Here is a 17,561-nt window from a genome sequence, read left to right as displayed (position 1 = left end):
ATATATATATATATATATATACACACATAATTCGGGAGAAAGTTAAGAGTATTATATTAAAACAAGGCTTTTCAAAGGTTGTTATGCACAATATATAAATGTATGTTACAAGATATACAAGGGTTTAAGTCACAACGATCATTACGAATACATCCAAGCATTCTACACCATACCTTTGGCTTGAAGATTAGTTTAAACGACGAAGTACACAAATAATAACAACTAAAACTGGAAAGGAACCTGTTCAGACACAAAGAAGTCGCTATTTTAATGTGACGGAGAAAAAAAGAGAATATTCAAGTTTTATGTTTGTACACTTTGATAAAAAGTGTGAATATAACCCCCAAGTTGAGTGATATTGAATTCCGACAACACTCTGAGCATAAAAAAAAGAGCAGGTAATACGATAAACTGGATTTTTTTCAAGTTTGTCATTCCACATGTGCAAGTCAGTACTTATAAAAAACGAAAGAACAAAAAAAATGCTACAACTCGTACATCAAGCCACAATCTCTGATCTCGTTTGGATCGGAGGTAAAAAGAAGGGCTTGAAAAGTGGCAGGACAAAAGCATCCTCCGCTCCGCTTCACTGCGCAACTTCCTCGGCGGTGGAGTCTACCTGTAGCCAGGAGAGGTGAAAAGACGGCTTCTTTTGCACCTTCTCGTGCGAGTTCTGTTTTTCCTGATTCACTCGCTGTCGGTCTCCAGCTCGGTGTCGGACCACTCTACGGGCTGCAGCCGGCCGCTCTGTTGGGCGTACTCGATCACTGCTTTGTAGCAGAAGTAGTACTGGTCCCACGTTTGGATGCTGAAGGCTCGCTGCGTCCGCATGCGACGCACCGTCTGCTTAATGTCCACTGTCCCGATGTCCTCCAGACGAGAGAGACAAATGTCTAAAGTACAAAACGTGCCTGAGGGTGAAGGAAAAAAGAGAAAACTTGTAAGACATGCTGTAGTGCAGTTAAGAAATGAAATTATTTTTCCTGATAATTTACTCACCCCAGGTAATCCAAGTTATTAATGTATTTCTTTTGTCAATTAAGGAAATTAAGGTTTTTGAGGGAAAACATTCCTGGATTTTTCTCCATATAATAGACTTCAATGAGGATCAATGGGTTGAAGGAACAAATTGCAGTTTCAAAGCAGCTTCAAAGGGACTGTTTTTCTCAAAATCCATAATTTCTTTTCGACTGAAGAAAGAAAGACCTGAACATCTTGGATGGCATTGGGTGAGTAAATTATCAGGAAATTTTAAAAAAGTGACGTATTGTCAAGTATGGGGACCCATACTCGAAATTGGCCCTCTGTATTTAACCCATCCAAGTGCACACACACAACAGGGAGGAGTGAACACACACACACACACACACACACACACACACACACACACACACACACACACACACACACACACACACACACACACACACACACACGTTGGGTTTACATGTTTTATGGGGACATTCCATAGGCGTAATGGTTTTTATACTGTACAAACCGTACTTTCTATCGCCCTACACCTACCCTACACCTAAACCTAGCCCTCACAGGAGATTGTGCATACTTTTACTTCATCAAAAAAACTCATTGTGCATGATTTATAAGCCTGTTTCCTCATGGGGACCTGAGAAATGTCCCCACAAGGTCAAAATCTACTGGTATTCCTATCCTTGTGGGGACATTTGGTCCCACAACGTGATGAATACCAGGTACACACACACACACACACACACACACACAGTGAACACACACACACACAGTGAACACACACACACACACAGTGAACACACACACACACAGTGAACACACACACACACAGTGAACACACACACAGTGAACACACACCGGAGCAGAGGGCAGCCATTGCTCCAGCGCCCGGGGAGCAACTGGGGGTTCAGTGCCTTGCTCAAGGGCACTTCAGTTATGGTATTGAAGGTGGAAAGAGCGCTGTTCATTCACAATTCCCACCTTCAATTCAACCAAAACACCTGCTGGGAATCGAAGCCCAACTCTCTCACCATTAGGCCACAGCTGCCCCCATAAATCTGGAGTGGATTAATCTTTTATGGCATAAACTGACCTGTTCGGCCGATGCCTGCACTGCAGTGCACCACTACTGGGGGGCCTCCTGGGGGTCCCGTCCAATCAGGATACAGTGTTCGTAATGAGGAGTCTTGTCTCTGTTTCACGTGCGCCCTGAAATCCAGCATGGCCGACGCTGACTTCGGAACACCAAAATCTGGCCAGCTCATGTAGAGATAATGGGACACTTCCCTACATTCCCCTGTCTGAAAGAGATGTATGCCTTTAACTACACAATAAGTATGTGATGGAAATGTGTAAGCGAAATGTGGACCAGACTTTATGTTGATAGTCAAAATACCTGGCTAAGTGTATGGTAGCCTGATTCCGCCACTGAATGGATAATAAAAAAGGGTTATTTTATCTCACAATTCTGAATTTTTTCTCAGAATTGCATGACACAAACAAGCAATTCTGACCTTTTTTTCAGAATTGTGTGATATAAACTTACAAAATTTAAGTTTGTACACAATACAGACTTTTTTCTCACAACTGCAAGTTTATATCTTCCAATTCTGACTTTTTTTCTTGCATTTGCAAGTTTATATCTCACAATTCTGACTTAACTCGCAGTTGTGTGTTATAAATTCAGAATTGCAAGATATAAACTCACAATTCTGAGAAAAAAAAATCAATTGCAAGATATATTACTGGGGTCTTCTTTTTTCTCGCAAATATATCTCGCAATTCTAACAAAAAAAGTCAGAATTGTGAGATGAAAAGTCACAATTTCCATTTTTTATTGTTTATTGAGTGGTGGAAACAGGTTTCCATACTAAGTGAGACTAAGTTCAATGTCAAATTTCTATGGCAGAGTCAGTGCTCATGGAAACAAAATAAAAATATATGGGCAAGAAAAGATAAAAACAGAGACAGAGGCTGACCTGAGTGTTGAAGAGCTCCAGGTGTGACAGCTTAAAGTCCTGAAACATCTCAATATGGACATTTCTCACCAAAAAGTACCCATAATCCTCAGTGCGGCCAGCCTCTAATGGCCAGTACTGTCCGCATTTCACTCGGCCTCGCTCTACGACTCTGAAACAGAGATAGACAGAAGATCACAAATCATTATACTGGTCTCCTTTGTCAGACATGAAACTTCATTTTAAATATATAGATAAAAATATATATATAAATTCAATGCATAAAGAACAAAGAACAGACATTGTATTAAGAAAATTATGCATCTGCATACATTAAAAATTGCAAAGCTGCAATAACAAACATTGAGTCACAATAATTGGAACTGTTTATTATGATGCAATTTGTAATTTGTTATTTTTGAGCTCATTTACAATTTGTTCAATTAAATACAAATTTTTTTTTTTTTTAAATTGAAGACATATTTGACAGATACCAATCAAAGGTTTAGGGTCAGTAAGATTTTTTTTGCAAGAAGCCATTTTGGGTGCATCAAGGCTGCATTTATATGGTAATACAGTATACTGTAAAACTGTAAAATATTACAAATAAAACAAATTATTTCTATGAGGCAAAGTTGGACTTTCAACACTCATTACTCAAGTCTTCAGTGTCACATGATCCTTCAGAAATCATTCTAATATGCTGACTTGGTGTTATTAATATTGTATTATCAACAGTTGTATTATCAGCTGTAATATTAATAGTTCAGCTGCTTAATATTTTTGTAGATAACTGTGATACTGCATGGTCATGGAATTTCTGGATTCTTTGATAAACAGAAAGAACTGCATTTATATTAAAAATCTTTTTTAACAATGTAAAAGTAAAAAAAAAAGCTGTCACTTTTGAACAATTTCATGCACCCTTGCAGAAAAAGCATTAACTCATTTAAAAGAAAAAAACTTATCTACCCCAAACTTTAAAATGGTATTATTTTTAGTTTTTAGTTGAAGCCCTATATTACTCTAAATCTTGTTAAAGCATCATTAAAACATTCCTTAGGGGAAAAGCAACATAACTTTTTTACAGAAGGAAACTAACCTTGTAGTCATAACAATTATTAAAACCATTTGCTCCCACACCATTCGCCAAAAGTCTCCAAATGTTTTTGGCAAAGGCCCTGAAACAACCCAAAACATTTACATTTACACACATAGACTGACATTCGTACCATGCATGTATGTGTACTTCACAGCACAATGTTTAGTTTAAAAAAAAAAACAAAGAGTCTCACCCTGAGTAGCGATGTAAGCATTACTCCTCTTGTAACCATCCATGAAACTTGCATTTATGTAGTCAGACGTCTGAAAGCAAACAATCAATTTTGTGTCAATGAACCAGTACTGAATCAACCTACAATTTTTTATGTAACTGAAATAAAATTAAATAAAAATATGTGTTGAAAAAAACTTAAAATTTAAAATTTAATAAAAAATTTCATTTGAATTGAAGTACTAAAATTACTAAACCTAAAACTGAAATACAAACAAATTAAAGTTACATAAAAAAATAATAATAAAAATGACAAAAGCACATAAAATTAGTAAAAGCAAAAAACAAAAGAAAAATTAAACTGAAAAACATAAAAATAGCCAATTCAAATAATCGGCTATATTAAATGCTATAATAGTAAATAAATAAATAAGAAACATTAAATAACACTGCATTGAAAAATGCAAATCATAAAGATCATAAAGGAAAACGGGCATTGCTCTGACCTCATCATCTTCACTGTTGAGCGGACAGAGTCGAACACGTGATTGGTCAAGACAAAGGACATCACTGTAGCGATTCTTTATCTGGTTAGAGACTTTCCTGTCAGAATAAGCATCATATTTATATAAGCAAACATTCTTTTATCCATAAATATATCATCTTTACAGCCATTTCTTAAAATGGAACTTACTTCGAGTAGTCAAAGGTTCCAGCAGGAGGTTCTTTGCGGATCTCCTCGTACTCCTGATAAATGCCCTTCTTCTTTTTACGTTTGACATGCTGCACCAGATCCTGCACACTCATCCCACCTGGCTCAGCCACATGCACTGACAACACAGCTGTTTCCGTTGTCGTTCCCGGTAACCAGCTCATATCCTGGGCAGGGCCGTGATGAAGAGGCGGCGGCCTTGATTTCAGCGGGAGGGGTGGAACACCATCTCCATCTACTTCCTCTTCCAGAAACTCTACATCCTGTTGGCTGTCCTCAGCGCCATTGCCATCCTGCCTACTGTCGTCCAAACATGCATCTTCCATACCCATAGTCCCGCCAACTCCTGGTACTATGGCACCAGCTGTGTGTTTATGATGCAGGGGCGTATCTGGGGGTGTGTCCGACTGTGGTGGTGGCTGCCGGCCACGGCCGTTGACGACATTGGCGTTGGACCCCGAGATTGCCCCTGAACCTGGCAGAACAGAGCCATTCCAATGCGCATGTCCTGCTGTCCTGTGGTTCTGTAGGTTGGCATTGCCGTCATCCAGTATAGGGCAGTTTGAGTTCAGTCCATCACCCAAGAGGGTGGCCCCTGAAGTATTGGCAGTTAAGGGGTCTGCTGAAGTGTTCTGGCCATGCTCCATGGAGTAGGAGCGCAGCAGACTGCCCAAGCAGTCCGCAGTGACGTAGGGAGAGTTATTGGGGTGGTTGGGACTGGAGTTGACACAGGATTGGATCCAGGCAATGTGGCTATACTGTGACGAGCCACCCAAATGTTCTGGAAGAGAGCTGACGGGTATGTGATTGACCAGTTCGTGGGCTTTAACAGTGCACACCTGAAAGCAAACAAGCAATCAGATTCAAAGAATTATCACTAAAAATAATAACTGTAGCATTGTCCACTTTAAAAAGTTTTGTATTTGCATATACAGAGCTTGAGACATACCCTCTCTCTCAGTTTCTCTCTCACAAACAGACGAAGTACCGCAAACGGTGCTCTGAACCACAGCGGAGACGACACAATAAAGACACATTTCAGACGAGCAGGGAAAGCCCCCTAAATCACATACAAAAAAACAGTAAGCACAACACACAAAAGACTGTGCCAATCCTATTCACAGACCCACCTATTAAACAAACCATCTGAAAAAAATCAAGAACATATATGACCATTTGTGAGTTTGGGGTTGGGATTTTTAAAATTGTTTCGCATAGGTCCCATTTATTTGATCAAAACTACTGTAAAATCAGTAATATTGTGAAATATTATAATTTAGCTGCAAGCAGCGATTACTGGGGTTCAGGGAGGTGCACAACAATTTTCATGTTCATGTTTTTGTCCTGCAGCCTCAGGTTGAGCTTTTACACAAGTGTTCTGAGTTTGGCAAAGATATCTCATTCCGTTCAGGAGTTTTTGGCATTTTACTAAAAGTGGTCCTTTCTGCACTGGTTTGGTTTCAATCGGGTGAAAAACCTAAGACTAGGATCTGTGCACGCTTCTGTGATCAGTAGTAAAATATCCAAAAATCCAAAATATCCAAAAATTGAGCGTGAGCCAAGGATTCCAACAACATAAGACACTTGAACCTGCGACTGACAGTTTCAGAGTTAAGAGCGCTATCTTACTTTTGAACGCTGTAGCGCCCCCAATTGGGGCGAGCCTTGGTGACGTTTTCGGCGGTGTGAGTACTACCATCCCTCCAAGTTTCAAATCTTTACGACTTATGGTTTGGTCTGCACAATCAGTTTTATGTGGCGATCGCTGATCCGTGAACATTCTAACCATAACCAGAGCCGGCCCTCCCTATAGGCGAACTAAGCGGCTGCTTAGGGCCCCGCCGCCACTAGGGGGCCCCCACTAGTGATCCAAGTCATTACGTTGCAAAGCGCGTGGCTGTCACTAACCAAGTTTCCATCCAGTTTTCGAACTTTTTTGTTAATCGACAAAGAGAATATGCGTAAAATAAACCTGCGAAATTTGCTGTCCAACCGGCCTTTTACCGATAAAATGGTGTGCATAATGACCTCATCCCTAAAAAAAAAAGAAACCGTGACATAAGATTTGGTGTATCGCAAAAAAAAAAAAAAAAATTGCCCTTGAGCTGTTTCCATACATAATTTCGCCTATATTGCGTAAATTATATAGGCTAGTAGCCTGTTCTTTATCCATTTGAAACAAAACCTAATACTAAATGTAAGTGTCAAGAGGTATTTTTTTTTTTACTTTGTTAGACTATTTACTTGATCATCAACAATAATCATAAAAAGGAGCAGTTGTATTTCTATCATTTTTTCTGATTAACTTTTAAATAGGAATGTTAATTTCGATTATTTCTCCTGACAACCGACGGTCATTTTTAACCGTTAACCGACAAGGTTATGTTAAAGTACAATTAAATGAAATTTTAATTAATACGCGGCTGTGACCCATAAAAAATACCTAAATTTGTTTTCCATGGATTAATTTTATACACGCAAAAAGCAGCATAAACAACAGAATGTGAGGATTCACATGGTCACGCACCTGCAGCGATTCTGCAAATGGAGGAAAACATTATAAAGCTATATAAAAGAAACAAATAGATATGCAAAATATATTTTTCTAAATAAATAATGAATTAACAAAACGAAAAAAAACGTGAAACAATTAGTAGCCTATATCAACCTATGCAGAATTTAGTTTCTTTTTTCTGATGCGCTTTTGAGAAAGCGGCATCCTTTTTGTTTTCTTTTTTACAAAAGCAGACTGTTTGTTTTTAATGTGAATGTGCATAAATAAAATAAATATTTAGAATAGTTTGGAATAATGTCTTACTACTCTTATATGACCACAAACGAAGGAGTAGGCTATTGTAAGTTTCTTCCACTTTTATAAGGGGGAAAAAAATCAAGTGAGCGTGCTGGCGCCTCCTGCGCGCAGTTAAGCATTAGGCTACTAACTGGATCGACAACGCGGCTTCATTGTCAAAATAAAATACAGTCAAACATATTGAAAAACATGCTGTTTTATTTCCTCTCATTTTAGGACAAATCATTTAAATTTAATGGAACGATACTCATAACACAAGAACAAAAATATAAGAAGCTACTAACAAGCCAAAACGAGTTAATTTAAAATGTTGTACTTATCATTCCAATATCCACATAAAACAAGATTTTCAGAACAAAATGAATACATTTTAACTTGCAACGTAGCCTACTAAAGGAACATTAAATTAAGATATGCATGTTTGAGAGGTAACTTGTCAGTTTAATCAAATGAATATGATTTATGCGTTTTTTGAACTGGAAAACGGTGCTTTAACATTAGCAACACGAACAGGGACGCTGCCTCACATTTATTTGCCTCTCTACAAAAAGTGTTTCCAAACAGATTTTTGTGACATTTGAAGTATGGATTAAGAATTAATGTTCTAAAGTTAAACGAAAAAAGATTGTTTTGACACATAAGAAATTTAATCGACAAGGCATTTCCATCAGCTATGTCGAAAGCGCAAATTCCGAAGCTTTACATGTTTTTTTGTTTTTTTTTTTGTTTGTTTTTTTTCCCACAAAAAAAATCTTTGGATGGAAACCTGGCTACTGGCAATACTCGATTTTTTTGCATGCTTTTGCAAGGCAGGGCCCCAAAATTATCCTGCTTAGGGCCCCCAGATGAACAGGGCCGGCCCTGACCATAACAATAGGGTTTCAGCGATACCCGCTTGAACTAGGGCTGCACGATAAATCAAAATGAAATCACAATCGCGATTAAGCAAAAGCTGAGCTTGCCATGCACATCTTGTCAGGTAAGCACGGTTCTGTGATCAGTAGTAAATCTTTGTCCAAAGGCCAGAGGGCGCTCTCGCACAGAAACTCCAAATACACCCTGAAGAAGAAATCCTGGAAATCACGATCGCTGCAGCTGAATAACAGTGCTTTCATTGATTCAGTGCGATTAATTAGCACAACTACGACAACATATGGTTTATCTGAATTTTCCTTATAATAAAGCAATGCAATATAATAATGCAATGCCGTTATCACTGCTTAGAATGAGGCATACAACATATTTCATAGTATTCTGTGTAAGAAGCCACATCATCTCACAGAAGAATTTTTTTCTAAAACACTCGACTAAAGTTATGATGTGAGTTTGGAGTTAAAACATGTTATTAAATGTGGTTTTTCACATGCTTTCAGATGTAGCAGCATTTACTATACACAGAGCCGTTCATTACCATGTGATTAAATCTGCAATAATGAATGCGATAGAGCCATAGTTCACTGACAAGCTACGCAACCTGTTGTAAGTGCTGCTCCATATAAAAGCATGTGCTGGAGATTCACTACTGATTTCAGAACCGGCTTTACTGACTCAATGCACATGACAATCGTCTTTGATTATATATATATCTCTGATTGCATTCGTCTGAAAGAAGAAAGTCATACCTAGGATGGATCGAGGGTGAGTAAATCATGGGGTAATTTTCATTTTTAGGTAAACTATCCCTAATAGCAGGTTCATCCTTCTTTTGCGACTCTAGAAGCTTCAACTGTTTCAGAAAGATACTAGACGCTGGGGATTTGCTCCCATTCAGACCCGAAAGCATCAGTGAGGATAGGCAGTGAAGATGAGTGATGGGATCTGGCTCACAGTCTGCAGTACAATTCATCCCAAAGGTATTCAGTGAGGTTCAGGTCTGGGCTTTGTGCAGGCCAGACAAGTTCTTTCACATGAAACTCAGTAAATAATCTCTCTGGATTTTGCTTTGTGCACAGGGGCATTGTAATGCTGGAACAAAAAGTGTTTCTTTCTACAAAAATGTTTGTCTAAGGAGGACTATAGCTATGTGCTTAATTTTATGCACCTGTTATGGGTGCAGCTAAAAATAGTCAAATCGGGGATGCACACATACTATTCATCAATTCTGGACAAAACAAAGAGACTTGGTATTATGCACTCTCAGAATTATCCATGTAAGGTCAATGGTCTCCCTAGATAGCAGAACTTTACAAAAATTTTCAAGAAATTCTAAGAACTAGTCATTACTTTCTTTGCTCCACCACTGCAATTTTATCCAATCAGAGGATTTTTTTAATCAAACAGATATTTTTCAAGTGCAAGATTTAAAATGAATAAACTAAAACACTGTAAATATACTTAAAATAATCATTTTCCACAGTTTACTAATTTAACACAAAAAAGAATAACATGTCATCTTCAACCATTACAGTACAGTTCAATAATTTGGGGTAGTTTGAATCATTTCAGCCATGATGCATTAAATTAATCAAAAGTGAGAGAAAGACATTTACACTATTACAAAACATGTTTAAGTGCTGCCTTTCCATTGAACTTTCCATTATTCCATTATTCCATTATTCTAAGAATCCCAAAAAAAACAATTGTATCAGTTTCCACAAAAATATAAAGTAGCATAACTGTTGTCAATATTAATAATATAACCTTGAGCACCAAATCAGCATTTTAGAATAATTTCTGGGGATCATGTGACACTGAAAACTAGGGATGCACCGATATGAATCGGCCGATCATGCTTGCGCGTTTTGTCAGTAAAGCCGGTTCTGTAATCAGCGGTAAATGCCATCAGGTGCGTGATTTCACGTTGAGCCGTATATACTACACACCGCCGTTGTTTACCGACGAGCTGCGCAAATCAATGTTCATTATCAGTGTGAATGTGCGCAGCTCGTCAGTGAACAACGGCTGTGTGTAGTATATACGGCTCAACGTGAAATCACGCACCTGATGGCATTAACCGGCTTTACTGACAAAACGCGCAAGTGATCGGCCGATTCATATCGGTGCATCCCTACTGAAAACTGCAATAATGCCTGCTGAAAGGTTTAAGAACCTTAAATATTACATTAATGTAAAATATACAATAAAATGGCTATATCGGTTAAGTACATGAACAAAAGTCACATGGTTTAAAGTACACACAGCAAAATTATTAACTTTTTTCCTTAATATATAAACTTTTTTTTTACTGAACTCAGAGATTAACAACACCTTAACACTTTTGACAGCTGCAAGACATGCAAAGTGTGAGAAACAAATGTAATAACACAATCTTTAAAAGATTCAACCAGTCAAAAGTTTTTGGACGGTAGTAATTTTAATGTTTTAATGTTTTAATTTTAATGTCTTTTGCTCACCAAGCCTGCAATTATTTGATTCAAAATACAGCAAAAGCAGTAATATTGTAAAATATTTTTACCATTTAAAACAGCTGCTTTCTATTTGAATATATTTTAAAATGTAATTTATTCCTGTGATCAAAGCTGAATTTTCAGCATCATTACTGCAGTCTTTAGTGTCACATGATTCTAGAAATCATTCTAATATGCTGATTTGCTGTTCAAGAAACATCTTTTATTTAAAAAAAAAACACATTAAAAATCTTACTGTTCCAAACGTTTTTACTGGAAGTGTATATTTATAGTTTAAAAAGAAATTACTGGTAGTGTATATTTTATAATATTCAATATATCAGCCAACCCTACTAGTATGTGATTGAACATTACTAAAGCTCCAGTTCTCCACAAATTACAAGTATAACAGCAAAATACAGATGACAGATGAAAAGCTTCCTATATATCAAAAGAGCAAATCCAAACCCCACTGAGTCCTGTTAATGCCATATGAACAAACTGTGAAACAGACAGATGGTCTTGACAGCATAAAAAAACACTTACTTTAAGCAGATTCAAAATCTTGACGCAAAGCTCATAGTCAAAGTTGGCATATGTGGAATTAGTCATATCATAGATGAAAATGAGCCCATCTCTCTGTGTCTGAACACTGGGGGGAGAGAAAGATGATTTAGATGAAAATGCAGAGCTATTAACCATATTAAATTTGATCAGACTTATGGATGTGGTCTACTTTACCTCTCAATGGCCTTGTCCAGCTGATATATAATGGCCTGAAGAACGGCCTTATGGGTAGTGAGGTCTGGCCGATGGAGACGTGCTGTAAAAAGTGCCAAAGCTGCACCTTTTGCATCACGGCCGGGCTATACACACAGAAGCCAAATTAATGCATACACCACTTGTAAAAACATGCACAGCTTATATGCAAAAACAGTAAATTTATCCAACCAGTTAAAACCAGTCAGATGTAATAGAAAAGCTACATCATTCTTTAGATCATTGGAAGAATTCTCTCACATGCTCACTGCTTTGAAAACTAAGATGTGATGAATACACCAGAACTGCCTACTACACAAACACTTGAGCAAACTCTGTATACAGCATGGCCGTGGATGAAAAATGGCTGAAACAAACAGTAAGGTCCAGACTAAACAAAGATCATGGAACTGCTCTGTGTGTGATGTGTGAGATCAGAGATTAAATATCCTTAGCAGTCACTAGCAATGATGGTGGCCTTTATTTTCCTTTTTATTTACAGGAACTGTAAATATGAATGATTTCGCTGATGCGCTGGTTTTGGTTTGCATAATCTGAAAGTGATTAAAAATTCTTGTGTCCAAATTCTTGTAGCTGTGGTTTGCTCAAATTTGGGTTACTCACTGAAAGTTTCTAGTTTTGCTGTCTTTGCAAAAGCATACATTACAGTTCAAGCGTTTGGGGTCGGTAAGACAGTGTAATGTTTTTTACAGAAGTCTCTTATGCTCACCAAGGCTGCATTTACTTGATTAAAAATACACATAAAAAGTACAGTTATAAAAGTAATATAATATCATAACAATTTAAAATAATAATTTTCCTATTTAAATATATTACAAAATGTAATTTACTCCTTTGATGGCAAAGCTGAATTTTCAGAATCATTACTCTAGTCACAAGATCCTTCAGAAATCATTCTAATATATGGCCCCATGAGTTCTGTACTGCAGAAAAAGCTGATTGAATTGTGGAATCCAGTCATAAAAATGGAATTCACTGAATATCATGGAATTTGCCAAATTTTTTATATATATTTATTTCGGAATAAATCAAAAGTAGGTCAGTACACTTAAATCAAAACACGATATGGACTAGCGTCTGCAAATATTAAGCCGCAAAAAATTAACATTTCATTTTGTTTTTTATAAAATATTATAGTTATATCAAGAAACTTGAGGTTTTTACAGCAACTTGTCAAAATAAAAGTTTGGTTTCACTTGAAGAAACTATAACAGAAATATACTACTTTATGTAATGATTTTTTTTTTAACCAGAGAAAATTATTTACCAGAATTTATTTAGCAAAAAATGTATTTAAAAAAACATGTAATTACAATAATTTATTTTTATTCAAAATAAAAAATCAATTAATTAGAGATGCTTTGGATTATTAAAATGTAATGAAACTATTAAAATGAAATCCAGAAAATTAATGGAAAAAGCTGAATTTGGTAAAAAAAAAATTCATAGGGCCTTAAAAAATTTATTTTTGTTAAACTTTTAATAAATTGCTGTTAAATTGTGCAAGTTTCATGATTTCAATTAATTAGACATGTGCCTTGATTAATATTTGTAATTTATCCATTAAAACAGAGTATACAAAAATGAAAAATAAAAAAATTAACAATTTCATAGGGCCCTACTAATATGCTATTGTGCTGCCCAAGAAACATTTCTTCTTATTATCGATGTCGAAAACAGCTGTATTGCTTAATAGCTCATGGAAACCGAATACATTTTCAGGATCTGTAGATCTTTGAAAATTCAAATAAACATGATTTATTTAAAATAGAAATCTTTTGTAATATTTCACACATTGTTACTGTCACTTTTGATCAATTCAGTATGTCCCTATGAAATAAAAGTATTTATTTCTTTAAACAAATTCCCAAAATGACCGCAAACTTTTGAATGGTTGTGTTATAACAGCACTTTTAAACAGTGAGCCAATTCAAAAGTGATACTCTACGTTAGAAAAGGAATGAACACTGATTAAAAAGCTCACCACACTCATGCAAATATAAGTAATGCACTATTTGATTACATTTCAAACCGTTTTTAATATTCGACTGAGAAAACCAGTCTGACCATTCCCACCTTCAAAATCATTCCATCTCCAATCTGTACAACTAACATGTTCCAGCAAACTGGTAACAGCGTCCAAAAAGCTGACCTGGATATCAGTAATGTTCACACGCATTATGTTCATCTGAAACTGTACTTACCAGAACTGTGAATTTCCCACTGAGTAACTCGCTTCTTAAAGGCTCCTCATTTGGGTTAATATTGTAGATGCCTTCCTTTATTCTGGTGTTCTGTAGACACACACAAGCAAGCATTAAAATGTAAACAGACTCTCTCATACAGTATACTGAATTTTATTATCTTTCCAACATCAACCACAAACTTTTCACATTAGAAACTCTACCTTGTAAGCTTGGAAGAGGTCTATGGCTCTGGAGACATCAAACTTTCTTGCCATGAGGAACTTAACCGCTGTCATCTGACTGATGAGATCTGCATTTTGAGACTGTTCCCGACACCTCAGCTCAGCCAGGAACTCCTCCACCGCCTGGCAACACACACAAACATAAATTTTATCAGAAGGTTTACTCTATCCAATAGGGAGAAAGCATGTTTAATGGCAGTTACACATCTCACTCTCTGCATTTATTTTTTTATTTTTGTATATTTATTGTAATGCATGTTGTACTTTATAGTGTTGATTGGGTCTGGCTGCTGTTACTAGTGATAAACCAATGTATCAACCTCAGTTGGCAATTTAAGATCATCTGCATTGCCAGTAAACATGCAAAGTTTGGCTGATTAGCATGACACCATTTGGCTGCAAATAACATCTACATTTTCTATTGACAGACGTTCATAAGTCAGTCTTTATTCTGGCAAAGCACATGGAGAAGAATGGAAATGCCGAATAGATTGCTTTCTTCAGGTATTATAATAGAAATGTTAGCTCTCCCTTGTGTAAAATCAAAAATCTATCACTGGCCTTGTTGATAAATACTCTGCTTTTAGCTTTAGCGAATTTTGAGTGGATCTTACACTGCCAGTCAAAAAAGTCTCTTCTGCTCATCAAGTCTGCATTCATTTGATCCAAAGTACAGCAAAAACATAGATTATTTTAATAATATTTCTACTATTTAAAATAACTGTTTTCTATTTGAATATATTTTAAAATGTAATTTATTCCTGTCATCACAAGCTAAATCTTTAGCAGCCGTTATCTGAAATAAAAAGCTTTTGTAACAATATGCACTATACCATTTAAAAGCTTGATTTCTGAAAGATCAGACTAGGGTAATGATGCTAAAAATTCAGCTTTAAAATCATGGGAATAAATTATATTTTAAAATATATTCAAATAGAAAGCAGATCTTTTTAATTGTAAAAAATATCTACAATGTTACTGATTTTGTTGTACTTTGAATCAAATAAATGCAGGCTTGGTGTGCAGAAGACACTTCTTTAAAAAAAAAAAAAATCTTTTGACTGGTAGTGAATGTAGGGCTGCAAGATTAAATGATTCACATTGCTTGGCTCAAAAAAATACAAATCACAATTTTTATCGTGATTACAGTCATTTAACTTACTCTCACAAAGGTACAAATCAAGAGTATGTCAACTCGCACAGACTTAGGTCGCAGCAAACGGCACAAATGACCGCGTAAAATAAAACCGACTGGTTGTATTATGCTATTACTTGAGCAGAATATCTCGATAGAGTTCGGACAAACTTACATGTTTACCAGTGATTTCAGCTCATCTGTGATTTTTCTGTAATGTAGAGAGAGCATGGTTGCCAGGTTGAGTAAATTAAGTAAACCACTTGGCAGAAAATGTATTGATTTAAATGAAAAGCTTGTTTCAGGATAAATAACAAGTAGGCAAATAGCGCAGAGGATTATGTTTAATAAATAGAGGGAAGTAGAAATCATTATCATGATTAAAATATGATGTATTGTGCAGCCTTATACTTGATCATTTCAGTGTACACTATTGTTAAAAGATTTGGGGTCAGTTTTTTTTTTTTTAAGAAATTAATACTTTTATTGAGCATGGATACAAATTAATGTGACAGTAAAGACGTTTTATTAAAGTGACAGTAAAGACATTTATGTTACAAAAGATTTCTGTTTTAAAAAAAATGCTGTACTTTTGAACTTTCTATTCTTCTGAGAATACTTAAACAATGCATCACAGTTTCCACAAAAAGCTGCAAAAATGTTTTCGACATTGATAACTTTCTTGTGAAGCAAAATAGTATATAATAATGGTTTCTGAAGGATCAGGTAACACTGAATAATGGAGTAATGATGCTGAAAATTCAGCTTTGCATCACAGTAATAAGTTACATTTTAAAATATTTCAAAACATGAATTGCTTGAGAATATGAATGTTTCACATTATTGTTTTACCGCATTTGCAATCAAACAAATGCAGCCCTGGTGAAAAATTAAAAAGCTAATTAAATCCTTAATGTAGTGCATACATTTATATCTCAAATGTAACAATCAAAGTCTGTTTGACTGTGTCACACATAGACTATATTAACATTACAATTAGCAATCCCACTATATTTCCAGCCAATTAATCCTACATTGGTTGAGAGCTAATGCAATGCACCAGTCGAACTACAGCTGATATACCTGACTTTCCAAAGGGTTTCCAAAAGCAAAACTGAGCCACTTTTGGAGTACCCTAAGATGCCATCACTCAATCAAATGCATGTGCACAAACAGGATAATCTGACAGCTGAAAAGAGAGATGGATCATGCTGACAGACGTTATGCTACACTCATATTACACCGTTTCCTCAACGAGTCAGAACAAATGGCACCTCCAATACTAGATGAGTGTTCTCACGGTGAGACAGACAGAACTGAGAACTGTCTCACATTTTCCAGCACTGGAGCACATCAAACACCCGGCTCGCTGCGTTAACAAACAGCGACATGGAGATTCATATATCCCACACATGACAGGGTAGCGATGCAGATGCAGATTTGTTATAACAGCTTTTATTTAATGAAGACATGCTGCAATAACATTAATGTGAGCGGACTAGACAGACCGCGAGTCACATTCACGTTTTATGTCAATCTAATGTTACTTATTGCAAGACAGCTGCTGTTTAATCCAATACACCTAAGAGTCATTTTACAATGCTGTATATCAGTTTCCTAAATTTCTACAACCATCTCGGTCAATAAATATTTATTAAACCGTTATAAACGTGTATTATCCTGGAGAGCGTCGCTAGCTCGCTAACACGGCTAGCATTTACCTCAGCTACCTCAAAAACAGCCACAGGCCCGCGATTCGCATTAACATCCTTGTTAATAACAATTATTAACTGTGTTATGTGACATATCATCTTAATACATGCTACAAATGAGCTGGTGGCGGCTCAGCACGAAACGCCAAAGAATCTACGAAGGGCTTAGTGGAAATATTTAGGTATCTTACCACCTCCTCTTGAGTTGTCAGGGCTTCCGCCATCTTGAAGCCTGAGCAGCAACGTCTACGGGCGCGCCCTCTCTACTGTCGGGAACGCGCTGCTAATGCCTGTCAGAGCGGCGTGCATCAGGATTGCGCGCATGCGCAGTAATGTTGTAAAACACATGCTTGGAAGTTACCACACAAATTATTTATGAATTTTATGATGTTGAAACGGAAAGAATAGACTCGGGAA

General features: G+C 36.5%; 1 protein-coding gene across 1 annotated transcript; it reads right to left on the bottom strand.

Moving 5' to 3' along the window:
• Positions 1-6: 6 nt before the first annotated feature.
• Positions 7-17,369, bottom strand: ptpn9b (protein tyrosine phosphatase non-receptor type 9b). The gene is made up of 13 exons (XM_073842471.1): positions 17,336-17,369; positions 14,277-14,420; positions 14,074-14,163; positions 11,831-11,955; positions 11,636-11,741; positions 5,880-5,990; positions 4,913-5,769; positions 4,725-4,821; positions 4,241-4,310; positions 4,048-4,126; positions 2,967-3,117; positions 2,081-2,288; positions 7-911 (listed from the first exon to the last, which is right to left on the bottom strand). Exons 1-13 carry the CDS (start codon positions 17,366-17,368, stop codon positions 688-690), a joined length of 2,295 nt encoding a protein of 764 aa, XP_073698572.1. The 5' UTR covers position 17,369; the 3' UTR covers positions 7-687.
• Between the last annotated feature and the right edge of the window lie 192 nt (positions 17,370-17,561).

The sequence above is a fragment of the Garra rufa genome, chromosome 6 (assembly GCF_049309525.1).
Source record: "Garra rufa chromosome 6, GarRuf1.0, whole genome shotgun sequence".
Lineage (NCBI taxonomy): Eukaryota > Metazoa > Chordata > Actinopteri > Cypriniformes > Cyprinidae > Garra > Garra rufa.
Note: the sequence above shows the minus strand (reverse complement) of the source record. Positions and strands in the feature narration are given on the sequence as shown.